At 39.5% G+C, this 16,797-nt stretch overlaps 1 protein-coding gene across 5 annotated transcripts in view; it reads right to left on the bottom strand.

Moving 5' to 3' along the window:
- Nucleotides 1-293: 293 nt before the first annotated feature.
- Nucleotides 294-16,797, bottom strand: part of IQCE (IQ motif containing E) — a 29,867-nt gene continuing 13,363 nt past the window's right edge. For 3 of the 5 annotated variants that reach the window (XM_051632323.1, XM_051632325.1, XM_051632320.1), the window contains 6 exons: nt 14,621-14,716; nt 13,884-13,907; nt 12,815-12,910; nt 11,676-11,806; nt 10,838-10,956; nt 294-6,524 (listed from right to left, as the gene is read on the bottom strand). In XM_051632323.1, coding sequence (XP_051488283.1) covers nt 6,394-6,524; nt 10,838-10,956; nt 11,676-11,806; nt 12,815-12,910; nt 13,884-13,907; nt 14,621-14,716 — 597 coding nt within the window. In that variant the 3' untranslated portion in view covers nt 294-6,393. The remainder of the gene's footprint in view (nt 6,525-10,837; nt 10,957-11,675; nt 11,807-12,814; nt 12,911-13,883; nt 13,908-14,620; nt 14,717-16,797) is intronic. The other 2 variants (XM_051632321.1, XM_051632324.1) reach the window with 2 other exon arrangements.

Here is a 16,797-nt window from a genome sequence, read left to right as displayed (position 1 = left end):
GAGGCAATACTCTCTTATGTTCTACCAGTCTTTTTTTTTGTAAGTGGTAAGTTCCAGGGAAATGGGTGGAAGATGTGGAAATCCTATTGCAAAAGCACCTGCCTGCTCCTTTCCTTTCCCCAGAGAGCAACACACAGAACATTCTATTATTTAGTTAATTGCAAAGAAACAATTACAAAGGAACTTGGCAAATTCTCTCTAATCACAGCAAGACCCAGCACAGTTCAGTAACTTCAGCAAATTAGCAAATAAGTGAATATAAAAGGAAAAGAATAACTCGGCTCAAATTGCACTTTGTTTGTTTGTTTTGTCACTCACAGTTTCTGTTTAATTATTTAAGGTATTTCTTCATAACATTCTACCACGTTTTGCATAATAACGAAGGTTTACTAGCATATAAATGCAACATGTGACTATCAAATATCTGCCAAGACGAGGAAGAAAATTGTCAGTTCTGTGTGTAAATTACAGAGAGCCTGTTGAGGAAAAAGTTCCAGGTTAGATAAATAGAAGGTTCAGCCACAATTTGTGTAAGATGCAAATAAGGATTATTACTAGACAATGACAATGCTAAATAATGTTTGCAGAATGTTGTAACTTGTACTACAGGCATTCATGGTCAATCCCCTGTTTATCAAAAGCTATTCTAATTTTCCATGCAGATTTCCAAAGGGCATTTAAACATAGGCATTTTTTTTTTTCTTTTTACAGCAGCACTGTAATAAAATTATGGATTTTACAGTATTTCAGTTCTAAATTCGTATCATAAGTCTCAGCAGCTGTGCTACATTACTGAAGCAGTGCCTCGTTGCTGCAGAGCTGATGGACTGAGGAGGGTCAGAGCAGCGAGGTCTAAGGGTGGTGGTACTTTGTTGACAGCAAGGGAGGCAAGACACACAAGGGGCACAATGTCCCTCCTGCTTCTTCCCAAACCATTTTGAGCATCAAGATTTTATGGCACATCTGGTCACACTACCAAGAACAGGGGACAGATGTGGTACCCAATGCTTTGTGTGTCTTTGAGGCATCCTGGCAAAAACCCTGTCCAATAGCTATGGAGCTGTCACAGTCTGAGCAACAGCTCCAGTGAGGGGAACAACATGAACACTTTTCTGGGGACCTGAAAAGATGTATGAATACATATGCTCCCACATTTGCAAAGGGTGATTAGGACAGCCAGACAGTGGAAGGGGCAAGAGGAGCAGTGTACAACCTAATCAGGAGACTGCAACAGAGTAGTTAACAGAGTTAGTAAGAATGTAGCAACACTCACTGTTCAAGGCTATTCCTTTGACAGAATGAGTGCTAAAGGCCACATATAAGCAAAGGCAACATGCCTTACACACATCTCAGAACAGGGCAGGCATTCAGAAATTGCTGTCAGTGCTGTCTCCACAAGCCAAAGAACATCAGCAAAAGTTAGGATGAAACATCAGAGGAACCAACGCAGCACCAGACCACCAGCCATGCCTGAAAACCCTCTCCTAATAACCTAGAGTCTAACATGGATATTTTTCTCTTTGCAGGTCTTAATGATGCCCACAGAATGAATTAATTTTTAATTTTTTTTTTTCCCCCTTAGAGATTCACATGGGGAAAGCAATTAGTTAGCTGACTAACCTACCATAAACAGATGCTGCAAAGCTTGCAAGAGTCAAGGGCATTCTGACTTCAGATGCAGCCAAAGTATGGTTTAATACAACTAGGGTGAAAACTTAATTGCTTTCAGCTGAATTCAGGAATAGTCTGCTCCAAGAAATCATGTAAAAACTTTTCCATTCATGCTGCATGGCTGACCTCCAGGCTTTAAGATTTAAAATTGAAGTTTCTGCTACGAAATGCAGAGCATGCGGCAGCAGAGCAGAGGAAAGAGCAAAAAAAAAAAAAAAGTGAAGCTTAGATAATATATTCATCAAACACAGATCATTTCAGTCTTGTTCTCTTACAGCTGGTTTAGTCCTACAACAAGGACTGTGCTTGACAGGAAGATGACTACAGGATTCCCATGTCTTCACAGCAGGTAGCAGGGTCTTCTATCTTTACAGAGCAGTGTAAGGCTTGTTTGCATGGGAGTACCTGAAAGCTCTTCTCAGGGCACCTGGGAAGGAATGCATACATCCTAGTTCCTCACACCAGAGCTTCACAAACAGCAGCAATAACCAGGGCAAGGAGATAGACTATAAGTAAACTGGACAGTCTTTGGAGCCCTGCAAACTCCTGTTCTTCCCCCAGCTGACAGCAGACCAGTTTCACCCAGTCCTCTATGTGTCTTCAGCATAACCAAACCCTAGCAGAGGGGTTGCACTGTAGCCACAGTGACTGCAAGTACTGGTTTTCAGCAACCCTGCTACAACAGGTTTCTGAGAAGTATCCATCAATCTGTATTCAGGCATGAACAGTCACCACAATTAATCTTTTGAAACTCTTCTTTGAATTTCACTGGTTTGGTAGCTGGTCAGTTTGACTGTTGCAACCAACAAGCAAGAGGCACAACAATAGCTGAAAAGGCAGAAATGAAACTTGATGTCCCCTGCACAAACATACCTATGCTTGAGGCAACAGCACAGTTTTGAGTTACAGAACCACTTGACAGGGTTTCTTCTCTGAGTAAAGCACCAGAAGCCAGGACTGAAAGCAAAAGCCCGAGTCTTTCAATTTCACTAGGCTGTGGTCAAGAACACTGTCTATTCCTGACGGGAAAACCTTGAATCTGTACCAAAGAAGAAATTACACACCCTACATGTTTCAGAGTTATCTTGTTACTATCAGCTCAGGAAAACAGCCAGAGGTAAGAGGTCAGCAAGGTGCAAAGTGAAAACAACAGGAGCACAAGCAGAGGCCAGAGGAGTAATGCAAATAAAGCAACTGCAGCAGGAATGCATGAACAATTAATTCACAAACTTGAACTTTATTTGAAAGTTCAATGATTCAGATAAAATACATCACAATTGTTTTAGTTTTTAAAAGATCCCCAAATAAATTAGATAAAACTTACAAAATTCTAAATATTAATAAAGATAATAAAAAATAATAGTGCTCTGATGTGCCAAGGTTAATCCTTTTCCATTTTGACTATATTAAGAGTTGCCTGTGTTGAGATTATTTTTACAGCTATGTAGAAAACAACACAGTTTTCAGGTCCTGATGCCTCAGCAAAGATTTACAGGCATAGGCAACTTCAGGGTAAAAAGAGATCAAGAGAGATAACATCCCACGAAAGTCAGACCTTTACACTCACACTCAGTCTCTAACAAAACACTACTGTGAATTGCAAATGGTTTTAGGTAGGCAACATTATCCTACACCAGTAGAATGGAAAGTGTGCTGTTAGGTTACACGGGTTCCAGTGGAGTTTAATTTTCATTCAGGACCTTGACGCCCCCACAAGGTCACCAGCACTTTCTACAGAGGACTTATTTTTCCAAAACTGAATATGTTTCTATTGGACTACCTCTATTTTTCATGTCCCCAGCTCCTTTTTAAGGAAAATGCCATTTGTTCCTGATTTTCTTCATTCATTATTCCATATTCCTTCCCAGATTTACAGGTGCTGGCATTCAGATGGAGAGCCACAGAATGAAACCTCATGTCAATTACTACTCCTTTTAACACATTCCAATATATTATATAGTAAAACAACACAAAAGGCTACTAATATCATGGAGGTTTCTCTCTCTACTGCACCACACCAAAGAGTGAGCACACAGTCATCTTCCAAACTGAGACAGGAGTCTGAAGCCTGGCTGCAGTTAAGTATCAGCTTTTTGATAGCTAGGAGATAGCAGACTCAAATTCAGAAAGCTTTAGACACATTTTCATTCATCCCAGAAAACGTTTGCTCCTTTTCACCCTGATTTCTGTCTGTGCCTTTGGGTCATACCAAGCTACTGCCTTCCTTTCATCCCAGAACTTGTCTCTTACACAGTGCTGGTCACATGCCCCATTACAACATCAGTCTTTCTGCTTTGGTACTTTCTAATATTTTCATCTTGGTCATTACAGCACAGTGAAGTAAAAGAATGTCAGCTTCATTATATTTATTGTCCAAGTTTTTCTGTATAGGGTAACAGCTAGGTAGGTATTTTCTACCAGTCTCAGCCCTGACACACTGCATACTCTTTCCTGGATGTGTCAGTCCTCAGCTCCAGTTACTCTCTCTGGAGGTATCAGTGACACAGTCACAGTTACAGACCTGAAACCTTATACAGAAACAGCTCCATATAACTCTGCTTCTACTTAGCAAAATGACTCTTTTTTTTCATAATATGACTTCCAGAAAATGAGGGACACAGGCCTCAGCTTCTGCCAAGAGCATTCTATCCCTTTTAGTCTTTTATTTTATATATTTTTAATCCTCTCTGCAGATGACAGCCATGTGACCAAAGTACCATCAGGAAAAATTTACCCAATGGGAGTGTAAATGACATTCTTTAGACTGCTTTGGGTATGGAGAGCTCCCAAAACTGCCATTGGAAAGAGCACAGGCAGCATTTCCACTGATGGGATTAAATGAAATCAGCTGCATTGTGCTGCAGCCATCCAGTTTCCTCTTTGGCTGCAAGTACTGGCATAAGCTGATAAGCTTCAGATAGTGCTTCATTGACATCACAGAACTGAGACAGCTCTGACTTATTAGTATTCTGTGAAAGAGTGGCAACTGATTTTTAATTTTAAAAAGAAAAGGGAAAAGATGATAACAATCTTATATTTAAAAGTGTGCCTTCTGTTTACAGGAGTCTTTATTACTGCTTGATGACAAAGAAACCATTAGGGTCTCCATAAAAACTTCACTGTGTTTGTAATATTAAATTCTCCTTCCAGTTAATTTCATATCATTTATCTAGTTCACCTCAAAAAACCCCCACACACATTGTAATACCTGTGAGTGATGCTGGCATGACAGGAGGAACTACAAAGCTTCCAGTCAAGAAAAGATACAGTCTGCATAGGAGGTCTGGGAAGACCCTCCTGACCATATTCTCCACAGCTCCTCATGACTTTGGTCCTTCCATAATCAACAATATTGCCAAAGAATGTTATTTCTGGATCTGGCCTTAATGTCTGTTATAATCCAACCTTCTGTTCTTAAGCAGAATGGGTTGACCAGGGAAGTTGTTGATGCCCCATCCCTGGAGGTTTTAAGGCCAGGTTGGACGAGGTTTTGTGCAGCCTGGTCTAGTGGTTCCCTGCTCATGGCAGGGGGGTTGGAACTTGATAATCTTTAAGGTCCCTTCCAACCTTAATGATTCTATGATTCTAAACAGAACTGCATGGGTTAGGTTTTGTAAATTATGTTAGTTCCAGCTCATGTCCTTCAGAATAGAGCAGAATGCTCATGCTTTCCAGCAGTCAGCTGTACCTCATGGCAGAAGGTGGCTGGATATTGTGATCCTTCTCCCAGCCTGTGACTGGACTTCCTGTGCACTCAGTGTACACACATGCACACATATATATAAAACCAAAACGTGTGCACATGCAAAGGTAGCACTAAGAAGAGAGCAACAGCAAGCAACATTAGACTTCAAAGTCCTTAGTGCTCAGTGTGTGAGCAACCTACTTAGGGGAAAGTCTCAACAGTCAAATGACATCAGCTACAACAAGCCACAAAGCAACGTGCTGCCCATGTCAAGTTATTAGAGATAATCCTGCATAATCCACTCATTTGTGACACCTAAGCAGAAAGAGCAGTCACAAGGGTATCCTCCACAGATCACTCCTACTATTATGCACCTTCTCTGGCAAATACAAAAAAACTGATTAGGTGAGTGGACACTTTGAATACAGACTAGAACTATACATATCATTGCAAGCACACGTGGAGAAAGCAATAAATAAGAAAACCCTGCTGATACAGTAGGCCTAGAATACAAAGAAATGGCTTTCTAAAAGCCTTTATAAGTTCTGCACAGACTTCAAACATTCAGTATAAAAAATAATAAAATGTAACACAGTAAAGTTTTTAAATAGAGAGGACCTGGTAACAAATGAAGGCTGCTCCCCTTCACATACACAGGCTGAAAATTGGAGCCATGTCATTAACCACTTTCTGATTAAACAAATTATCTACCTGGAAAAACTCTGATACAAAATAGCTTAAGGATTTATTGCTTTCATTAAATTTGACAATTGAATTTATAATCCTCTTTGTGAGATGAAACACTGAAGTGTTTTGTTTCAGTTTTAGTTTTTAAATCCAAACTGTCTCTGTGTACAAGGAGGATAACGTCAACTGTCGGTGGCTTTTAGCCATAAAGTTTGCAGAGACAACACACCAAACAATTACTTATGGCTGAAATAATGACAACTGTCATTATTTCGTGTTTGATATGCTTTATCTTGGTAGTAGTTTTGTCAACTGAATAATTCAAGATCACCAGAGCCTGTTACCAAAACTTAAAAGTGGGTGTAGTTTTTCTTCGTCTGCAACAATGGAGAGACAATGACAATGTCATCTGAATCATCTGAGTGAGCTTCATCCACAGACAGAGGGAGAGGAGGCTGCCATTGCTTCTCAGAAGACCTGGCTGAAATAATTAGAAAGGAAACAAGGTCATCAATAAACAACATTGACAAAAACAAGCCCTTGTGGGAAGTGTAATATTCTCTGAGCCATTAAGTTTCCAGAATTACATGCAGTTCTGAACAACTCAGGTCTATCTTTTCCTGCATATAAGTATTCCAGTTCCTCTTTAGTGAAAGAGCATGCATGACAAGTGTTCAGTTGACACACTCACCATGCATGACTTGTCTTACTGTCTATTCATCTCTGCAAGTGGTTACACACCACGAAGTAAAGCAATTTGATACTGAAGCCATCTCAGATCATAAATATAAATATTTATTACATGGCCAGAAAAGGAAAAATTAACCCAGCCAAGCTTAAGCTAAGCAGGAAGGTCCATAAAGCAAACAAGAGCTTCAGTCAGACACAGAAAGAATGGAAATCAGTGAGGGGAGAAAAGGATGAAAGCTCTCAGTTGCTGTCCTTCATCCTTATACCCATAAAATACCAAAAATATTGTTCCTATGCTGTGCTACCTCACTTGATGACAATAAAAATGGTGAGCCCACCATGGAAGGGTTGAGGGGTTTTTTTTGCCCTTTTGCTTATTTGCTGGGTTTTTTGACATATAGTTGATTCCATTTCATTGGTTGATGCATCTCATTGATTCCAACATTTGAAGAAACATGAACAAATACAACCCTATGATCCCAATAAACACTGGAAAATCAGAGGGATAAAATGGATGCATACAAGGCCACTATCAGTAACCTCTGATGAGCAGAACCCTTAAGTTGTGTCCCCTCTGCGGGAGATCTATGAACTAACTGATGACAGCTATTAATACCTTCTAGCACAATATCCTCCCCTCAGCTGATAATACTTCCAGCACAATATTCTCCCCTCAGTTCCACTTATTTTTCAGTTTAAAATATCAATTATCTGAAAAGACTATCACCCAGAGAAGAAAACAAATCAAGAAAACCTGTGGTAGAAAGAGGAAACAGACAAGTCAGAAGCCATACACTGAGATTTTTGACACTGAAATGGAAGCGAAAATGGGAAGACACACAGAAAATGTCACTTGAGGACAAGAACAGACATGCCATGGGTCTCCTAACTGAGTAAGAGGTTCCTGACACAGAAAAAAAAAAACCTTCTGGAAGAGGAGGTATACACAGCAACTGGAATGTGGAATAAAGAAAGGGGACCACAACCAGCCCAGAAATAGAAAAAGAGTGACAGACAGAGCCTGTGAATAGAAAGGAGGAATGCAGGAAGGCCATCACAGTGACCTCAACCTTCAGAAGCAAAGAAACACATGGCTTTCCAGTTAAGTGAAATTCTTCTCTGCATCAGACAACAAATAAGGAGTTTTTCAGGAAGATTTATGAGTCAGTGACAAGGATGAACAAAGAGAACTTCCACAAGTAGGCACCACTAGAAGATGCAACAATAAACAAATACTATATATGAAATAGCTTAATATTGTCCAAAATAGTCTTGGTTGTATCTTGCTTTTCATGTCTGAGATTTTCTTGTCCTTGTTTAATATACTTCAGAATGACAACTTTATCTTTGTGCTTGTGAAGGGGTAAGCACTGATTAAAGTTAAGGCCTGTATGTTAATTCATTATGATTTCAAATGAGCCTCAATTTAAGGTAAGTTGTATCCAGAGTAGCTAGTGATATGCAGAGAGAAATGCAGCCCTTATTCAAGATTGCTGAGCATGTACAGAACACGTTCTTCCTTCCTGTCACTCCTCTGACAGACAAGAACAAAATGCTAAGTTTCACAGCCTGAATTGTTATTATCTGTTCCATTTCATGGGAAGCAGCAGAAATGGCTTTGTAGATCTCCAAGTACTGTCCACATTCCAAAGAAAAGCAAAGCAGCATTCAATGCTACACCACTTTTGCAATTGTTTTCTTGTGTGTTTGTTGTTTTTTTTTTTCCTAGAAAACACAGAGGTATCAAACCTCAAGCAAACAATTAATTGAAAGTCTGCAATGCTAGACCAGGATTATAGATGCTTACTCTAGCAGATACATAGGATCTTTAAAACACATTTTCATCTTTCCCATTCCTCTCAAAATAATTAAACTACTCACTTTCATTGAAATTTTAAGATCATTGCAAGATCTAGAGGTCACGAAATGCAAGTTTGGACTTGGGACAAATAAAGCAAGAGCAAGTTCAACAGCTGCATGATTTAAAGCTAAAGGAATCTGATTGCTTTAAATCACTCAGCTGTTCAACAAGCTCCTTGTCTCATGTATTTTCCAAGCTGCAGAAGGACCAATGAAATATATTACATCAAAACCCAATTTTGCTAGTGGATTTTTACATCAGTCATGAGCCTAGGCATGACAGATGTGGGGCTGTTAGTTAACTTTAACCCGTTTTTCAACCTGTTTGAGCTACATGAATTCAAAAGGCAAAAAACTTGCTATAACCAAACAGATTGCTGAAGGGTTAGAGTTCTTCATAGAGGTGGCATTTATACCAGAACGCTCTTCTTTTAGTGGGATTTTCCCAATTTGTCCTTTGGGAGAGTTTAGTTACACCTTCCAATGCACCAAGAGCTAATACTTCACAGAGATACTTAGGACAGGACAGTCTTTCTCTGGCAGTTATGCAGTTTCAGAAGAACATACCCAGTATTCCTCTTCACAAGCTACCCACATACAGTTTATCCTCACTCAAGATTTTAAATACGTCTCTTATATTCATAAAACCAGACACAAATACAACCTGCTTTGCTCCCAATCTCTCCTTTTCAATATTCACCAGAAAAGGACTGCAAGTAAGGAAGTTTGAATGCTTATGGTCTCCTATCTCTTATATCTGATATAACATATAATTATATAGATATATAAGTAATTTATATATCTACAGATTATTTCAGAACTTCTTCACTCATCACTCTGTCATTATAATCTGCAAGAAAAGTTAGCTTTGGAGACTCCATAACTAGACAATGCTCTACTAGTATTCATCCTATTGCATCTACCAGACTAGCCTCATTTTACATCCTCCTTTAGGCCTTAGAAGCACTAAGCATTTATATTTTTTTTTTAGTGATTCTTTCTCTTTGGGTACAATTTCACAACTGATTTACTCTAGCTTTAGACTAGGCATACCAATAATGACTACTGCAGGACTGCCCAAGCAAAACAGGATGCTGCAGCATTTTTGTTTTACTGGATACTGTCACTAGACATAACTAAAATCACTTAAAACTAACTCAGATGCAAGTACTACCTACTTCTTCATAAAGTAGAATATTCTCCTGAATATGGAATACAGCAAAGTTTCCTAAACACATTTTTCTTCACTGAAGGGTAACTTCTGTCTTCACAGCTCTTGCAAATCTGCCTTATTCCCTGTCTCATACCCCAGAGAAACAGCCTCAGCTGCTTTCAGCATGCTCTGTTTCTGTGGAAGTCTGCAGGGACTGTCAGATTTTCACTGACAAAAAACAAGTCAATGTTTCTCAGGTCACCCTCAAAGTTGCTCTTTATTCTCCTACTGGTCCATAAAAACCTAAAATATCCCACTCTGGATAGAATCAACATTTTCCAATTAGTTTTTAATTCCTTTGAAGCTGCATGTCTAAGGCTGTCTTACCTGCATCATTGTTTTGCCTTTCCTACTTGGTACTTCTAACATCCTCCTAAAAGCCTCTTTGGCATTAACTCCAACCTCTCCCAAGCAGCAATAGAGAATTCCAGAAAGAAACCAAATGGCATGAGCCATAAAAAAGTCCCAGTTTGTTTTACCATAACACTAGTTGGCAAGGTTATCCAGGACTTCATTTTCTTTACTTACTGCAGCAACTGAAGTCTGTTGAAAAACGTGACTAAATACATATGGTTGACTAGAATGTTTCTTCTAACCAGATGTCTGTCCTCTGCAGAAACTAAGTCAGGATGAAAACATCCTCAGCTTGTCCATGGCTTTGGGCCCAAAACGTAGTGGAAAGCACCACACTACAGCTACAGGGCTGGGGGGGGTAAAAGAGAAGTAGAGAGCAATACAGGGGAACACCATGTTCCTTGAACCATCACCACTCATCCCAAAGACAGACCTTCCAAACCACAGCTGTGACAAGGAGGCTCTGTGGGGAAGCTGGTGCTGATCCTGCTAAAGCTTTTCATTTTTATGGAGGGGACTGCACTTGCCAGTAAAAGCAACATGCCATCAAATTAAAAGAAGACACAAACACAAAGAGCACAAGTAAGCTTGTGCATGTGCAGATGTTCTCTATAAAACTGTGTGTGCACCCCCTCAAAACCCATATACTTTTGAACATGGAGGGGAAATGAGATTACCAGGAAGAGATGACATGAAGATTGAAGGAGGTTTCTGGAGTGCTGCTGAGACCAGTTTCTTTTCTGTAATGTAAGCTGTAGAATCTGATTTCTCACTTGGTGCACTGGACACAGAGGGCCTGGAAAGACACACAGCATAGCATGAGGCACAGAACAGGAACTGCAGTCTGTCTTCAGAGGTATGCAGAAAAGTTTTGTGTGCTGCTAGCCTCCAAGAGACAGAAGCTTATCACCTGCAGAAGGGAAGTCAGATACTGAAATGAGGTGACAGCTCTGTAACCCTTCCTGTAACCATAGCAGCCACTATTAAAGACTTTTGGAGCAGGAAACCCTACAGAGAAAGGAAGTATTTTTCAAGACAGTCACCATAAAGGCAGTAAGCAAATCACTGTGCTCTTCCTCAGCTAAATCACTAGACTATAAGCAAGATGGTATTCTAGGTCATCCCTGATCTTCTTCCACATAACTCTTAAGTTTCACACATCAGGGCTTCAGATTCTGGTATATTGAGTGCACTAGCAATCAGTTTGATAGCTACTGTAATGCTTTCTCTTTCTTCTCCAAAGTGTAATTGCTTTACTTCACTTTTCCTCATTTCTATGGAAAAGAACATGGAACAGGACATGGGAAGAGGACTGCTGCAGCACAAAACCCCTTCAAGTTGCTGCCCTTTGCATTTTCTCACAAACAAGCTTTCCCTTGTCTGTTGGAACAATGGCTTTGTTCTCCTTCTCTGTCAAGGAACCCACACTAGAATTCTATAAAAAATATGATCCTTCTCCTGTAATAAAAACAATTGTGCTACTGCATGTTGCAGAAATACCTATTTTTCACTTACCTCTCCTCAAGCAGGACTGTACGAGCTAAGTGAGCCCTGAAAATGGACTGGATGAAGGTCACAATCTCATCTCTGTCTGTGCAATCAGAAGATGAGCTCAAGGAGTTTGACACAGGAGACATGCAGGACATCTGCAAAGCAACCAGATCTAAGAAAACTGACCTTTTACAGACTGCACAGAAGCTTTGACAATCTTACTCCTGATGGGGAAAGTGGTAGTAGGGCAAATATTCCCATTTTTTGGTCTGCCATGTTTAAGGTGTTACAAGACTAAACCAGCAGGAAATGCAGATCTGATCATCACAAAAGCTTTGAAAAAAACTGTATTTAATTAATGAAAGAGCAGAGACACCTGCAAGGAAAGTTCCTTTATTTTCCAGGAAGCAAAGCTTTTGAAGTTAAAGGAGGTAAGGCAACCTTCATGATGGATATTTCTTCTGCTTGTACCAAGAAAAATATTCTGTCCTACTACAGTGGTCCAGTTTACTGAAGTAAAAGTGCATGTAAAATACAACCAGATGGACAGCCTGGGTGGAAAATTAAAGTTACCTTTAGCCTGCTAAAGGTCCAAAGGATGCTCAGAAAGTAAATGTGTAATTGGTAAGGAAATTTTTTCATATTCAGAACTGAGCCGTCTGGAACAAGTTTGATGTGACACAGGACACTACAAGTCTGAGGTTGAGCACACCACACATGAAACTCATTTACTTTTTAATGCATCAAAGATGCTTTCTAAACTCTTATTTCTCAACTTCAGTGACAAAGGTTTGTCTCTCACTACAACGATTTGGTGAACACTTGAGAGCAGGCACAGTTTTCAATAGCCCTCCAGACTTAAGATTTAAAGGGCACATTATTAGCTGATGGGAGAACCAAAAAAAAAAAGGGACCCATTTACAGTCCACACTGCAGGGAAATTACAGATTTAATTTTGAAGAAAAACTGTGGGCTAAAGAAGATGGAAAGTAAGGGCAGGGAATGAGCTCGATATCTTCCTGGTGTTGCAGTGGTGCTGCCAGTCCAGTGCATTAAAACAACATCACCAGGTGGTTCAGAGAATCAAGTCTGGAACTACAGTACTTTACATTGTAAACTAAACATAAGGGGATGCCTGGATACCACTTGGCCCCAGCAATTACCTTGTTGTGAGATCTTGCATCATGCCTCCTGTTACTCAGTAACAGTTCCTGTCGAGTTAAATGTCCTCTGAAAGCTGCCTGAAGCACAACAACTGCCTAGCATGGGAAGAAGTAAGTAGATGTTAGCTCCTCTGACAGATGGCAGCTATAAATTAAAACAAGAGTCCAGAGGGAAGAGGCACACGGGGAAAATAACTTTCCCCCATGCAATGGAAACTCTTTGATGTCTTGACATTTTCTTATGTTTCAGGGGAAAGTCCCTGTTACTTCACAGGTACTCTGGGAAATCCAGAGAATCCCCAGCCTGTGAAAACCCAGACATACACCTCCATGGTTTAAATTCAGCCTGGGAGGTGTTCATGACTGATCCTACCTACTGTAGTTAAGTTCTAGCTGCCAAGTCTGGCAGACCACTGTGGTGATTTTGCTGAACATAAATCTTTCCTCTCTACTCAGATTTTACTGGATTCTAATCAACAAAAAGAATCCAGGTGTAATAAAGTTTGCATCACATGGTTAGAATTTGTTCTAATTTCTGAAAGTAGGGTTTCTAATGTTCTGGAAGAAACAAATATAAGATGCTACAGTGTGCTAATTATCAACAGTTAAAACCTTTGTACAAAACAGTGACCAAAAAGTGACAAGTTTGTCAAAATCCATTTCTTCATAATACTCAGAGATGTTTCTTATTAACAAAGGCTTCAACTTCCTTCTTCAAATATTTTTGTGGACCCACCATGGTGAAAATGAAAGCATTATTAGAATTACCTGATATAGAAAAACTTTCCTGTCTGTATCAAATTTTGCTCAAAGCTTTCAGAAATGTTCAACTTGCAGAAGGTACCAAGTACAGAAAATTTGAGACCCAAAGGGGAATGCTTTGACAAGAGATATTAAAAAACCTCAGCATGTAGAAAAGTAGATTGTGAGCCAGCCTGAAGAACAACCATGATACTGGTACAGCAGTTCATTTCACAATAAAACCTCTTTAAAAATAAAAAAGTTGTTTGTGCTTTGATACAAATTGAATCTGTTTTACTGTTTTGTTAGGTATCATAAACACACTCACCTCATCCAAACCAATTTCTGCTTTCTGAAAAGAAAAAATGCCTAAGTCAATGCCACAAATATACAGAAGTTTTATCAAATAATGATGGCCCAAATTTTGCCCAACAATTAAAACACACAAACACCTTTTCTATCTCCCCTTGAAAACTCAAAACTTCAGAAACAGAGAAAAGCTTTTCATCTTTGAAAGATGTGTGGATAGTTCTTCTGCCTTTATTTTCCTAGGAAGTGTTTACAAGTCCCATTTCATACCTTCCTAGCCACAGAAAAAGCAGCATTATGTTGTTGCCCATACAACAAAATGTAAGGTACATGGCTGTTTTTCTAGATCCTTTTGTCCTAGTTTAGTGTAACTCAATACACAAGACTTCTTGTATTGTTTGGAGGCTTTCTGCAAGGGGAATTTAACTTCTCAGTCCTACTCCAAGGAAGCAACAGCAGCACTGATGCTTCAAACACAGCTTTGCTTCCTTAGTGCTCTGCTCTCCTCAGTCCCCCACTCAGAAACTGGCTCTCTCATTGTAGAAAGAACAGGGTTCTAAGGAGCAAAGGCAAAAGAAGCAGCAGAGAGGACTTGAAAAAAGCAGTGGAAGAGAAGATGGTGGTAAGAAATAATAGGAATCACTAGGAAGTGTGGCTGTGGCTCCTGGAGCCTGGCATCAGGGTTACTGCAGATGCTAACACAAGAGCTGGATTCAGAAGGGGATGCCCTGCTGCTCCCTGAAAGGAGAATCTCACCTTGGTTCGGTACATCTTCCACTGTCTCTGGATGATTTTGGCTGCTTGTTCCTTCCTGTGATCTTCTTTGCCTTTAACTGTGCAGATTGGTGAAGACTGCAAAGGAGAATCTAACTTAGGATACTAAAGACACAAGTTGGAATTCTGTGAAGCAAACAGGTTACAAATTACTCAGATAAATCAGCACCAGAGTTATTCAAAATTCCTCCCTGCCTGCAGGGTGAAAGGAAGGTAAAGAGGAAACTCCTAGTTCTGAATACAGCTCATGTTCAAACTCATCATCTAGATGACTGTTAACAATAAAACACACTCCTGTCCCCAGGAGCATGGGAATGGCAAGGTTTTCATTGACACATACTCCTATTTTTCTACTTGTTGCTGAAGCAATAGGATGTTCAACAGTGGAACCCACTGCTTTGTGGATCAGAAATGGTTTGTATGTCAGTGACAGACTGAGAACAAATGTCAGGATACCTAATTTTTCAATTCTTCTCCAGGAAAAACTAGTATTAAATAACTGGGGAGCTCTCTTATGTCTCATCCTGGCAACTGTGGCCCCATAATCATCTGTTGAATCTTACTGATGAGCTGGTCATCATGTGACACCAACAAAAGAGCTTGCATAAATTGGCAGGACTTTTCTACCGTGAAGAAATTAATTCGAGTAAAAAAGAAAACAAGGACAAAACAAGATTTTATTCCAGTTATTTCCCCTTAAGTGTAGTTGCATATTCCACCTCTCACCATCTGATCCTTTTGATCTCCAATTGTCCCATGCCTCGCTTGCCAAACAGAAGTTAATTGCAACTTCAAGAGATTAACTTAAGTTGTTGGTGTAAAATTCTAAGCAGAGGAACATGAGATTTTATAGAATCTGAAAAAAAACCAAAAAACCTTGGTCCTATGAGAAGGATTTATTTATAACCTAAAAATGCTGAGTTACAGGCTTAAGTTTAGCAAATGGATCATGTCATATTAAAAATGACAACCTACTATTAAAATGAAAAACTGATAGGAACTTAGTGATAATTACAAATAATGGGAACATTTCAATAAATGGATGGTTACTGGCCAAGAATATATATAGTCTGCAGAGGGAAAAAGGAGCTGTTAGCTGGCTGTTTTTAAGGACTGGAGTTATTTGGTATTCAAAACATCATCTAGCATCCATCAGCCTATAACACACAACAAAGAATCTAAAGAATTGCATGGTATATATAAAAAAAACCCAACACCCTCTTAAACTACTGGACATTTTTATTCATATTTTTTACTACCTGTCTTTATTTTAAGTACAAACAATCAAAATCCCCAGCAATTCTTTTCAACTAGTTTTTAGAAAAATGAGATGAACATGCTCACACTGCATCTGAAAGCATGTCTGACAGTGCCTGCTCATCTCTGCTGGCCAGTTCCAACATTAGGCAGTGGGATGGAAGACTGCAAATCCACAAGTGATTACAGAGCCCTATTTAAGACTGTCAGTGGTTAAGAGATGCACAAATAAGTATCAGATACCAGAAAATCCAGAAATAAGATAAACTAGAAAAAACTTCAAAGGGGATAAAGGTTTCTTGTATCTAATTGTCATCTTCCCAATTCCTTACTCAAATTCAGTGTCCCATCAGCAGTGGAATTAAGAAAACGTTTCATTTTCATGATGACTCCTGCTCTACAGCCTTTAAACCTTCCCATGAAAAAGCACCCAGCTTCCATCCAAACAGAAAAGCTAATGAATATTTTCTGTCCGGACAGCACACGTGCCCTAACTGGCCACTTGACCAGCATAAAGATAATTTAAAAGGGTTTTTTGTGTTTGTTTTTGCCAGTTTGGTAGTGAGCACATTTACCTCTGTCTCTATCCTTTATCTGTCAACTCCTACAAGATCTCCCTCTGTCTACAAAATTGGACAGAAGTTAGCTAGTAGGTTCAGATGTTAGGAGAAGATACAAGCAAAACTGCAAATGCCTTGTGTTTTGTTTTTTTTTCTTAGAAAGCAAGGCAAAAACTCCAAGCACTTAGAAGCATAAACTTTTTGCAACATTCCACTGAATAAGAAAAAGTGATGGTGGGGCAGATAATCACTAAGAGAACAGCTCAAGGAAACCTCCAAGTTGCCATGGTAATTACCGAAGCAACTGATCAACTCTGGGAATTAACCATCATTCAGAATCTC

The sequence above is a fragment of the Apus apus genome, chromosome 14 (genome assembly GCF_020740795.1).
Source record: "Apus apus isolate bApuApu2 chromosome 14, bApuApu2.pri.cur, whole genome shotgun sequence".
In the NCBI taxonomy this organism is placed as follows: domain Eukaryota; kingdom Metazoa; phylum Chordata; class Aves; order Apodiformes; family Apodidae; genus Apus; species Apus apus.
The sequence above is the reverse complement of the archived record's forward strand: the minus strand, read 5'-3'. Positions and strand labels throughout refer to the sequence as shown.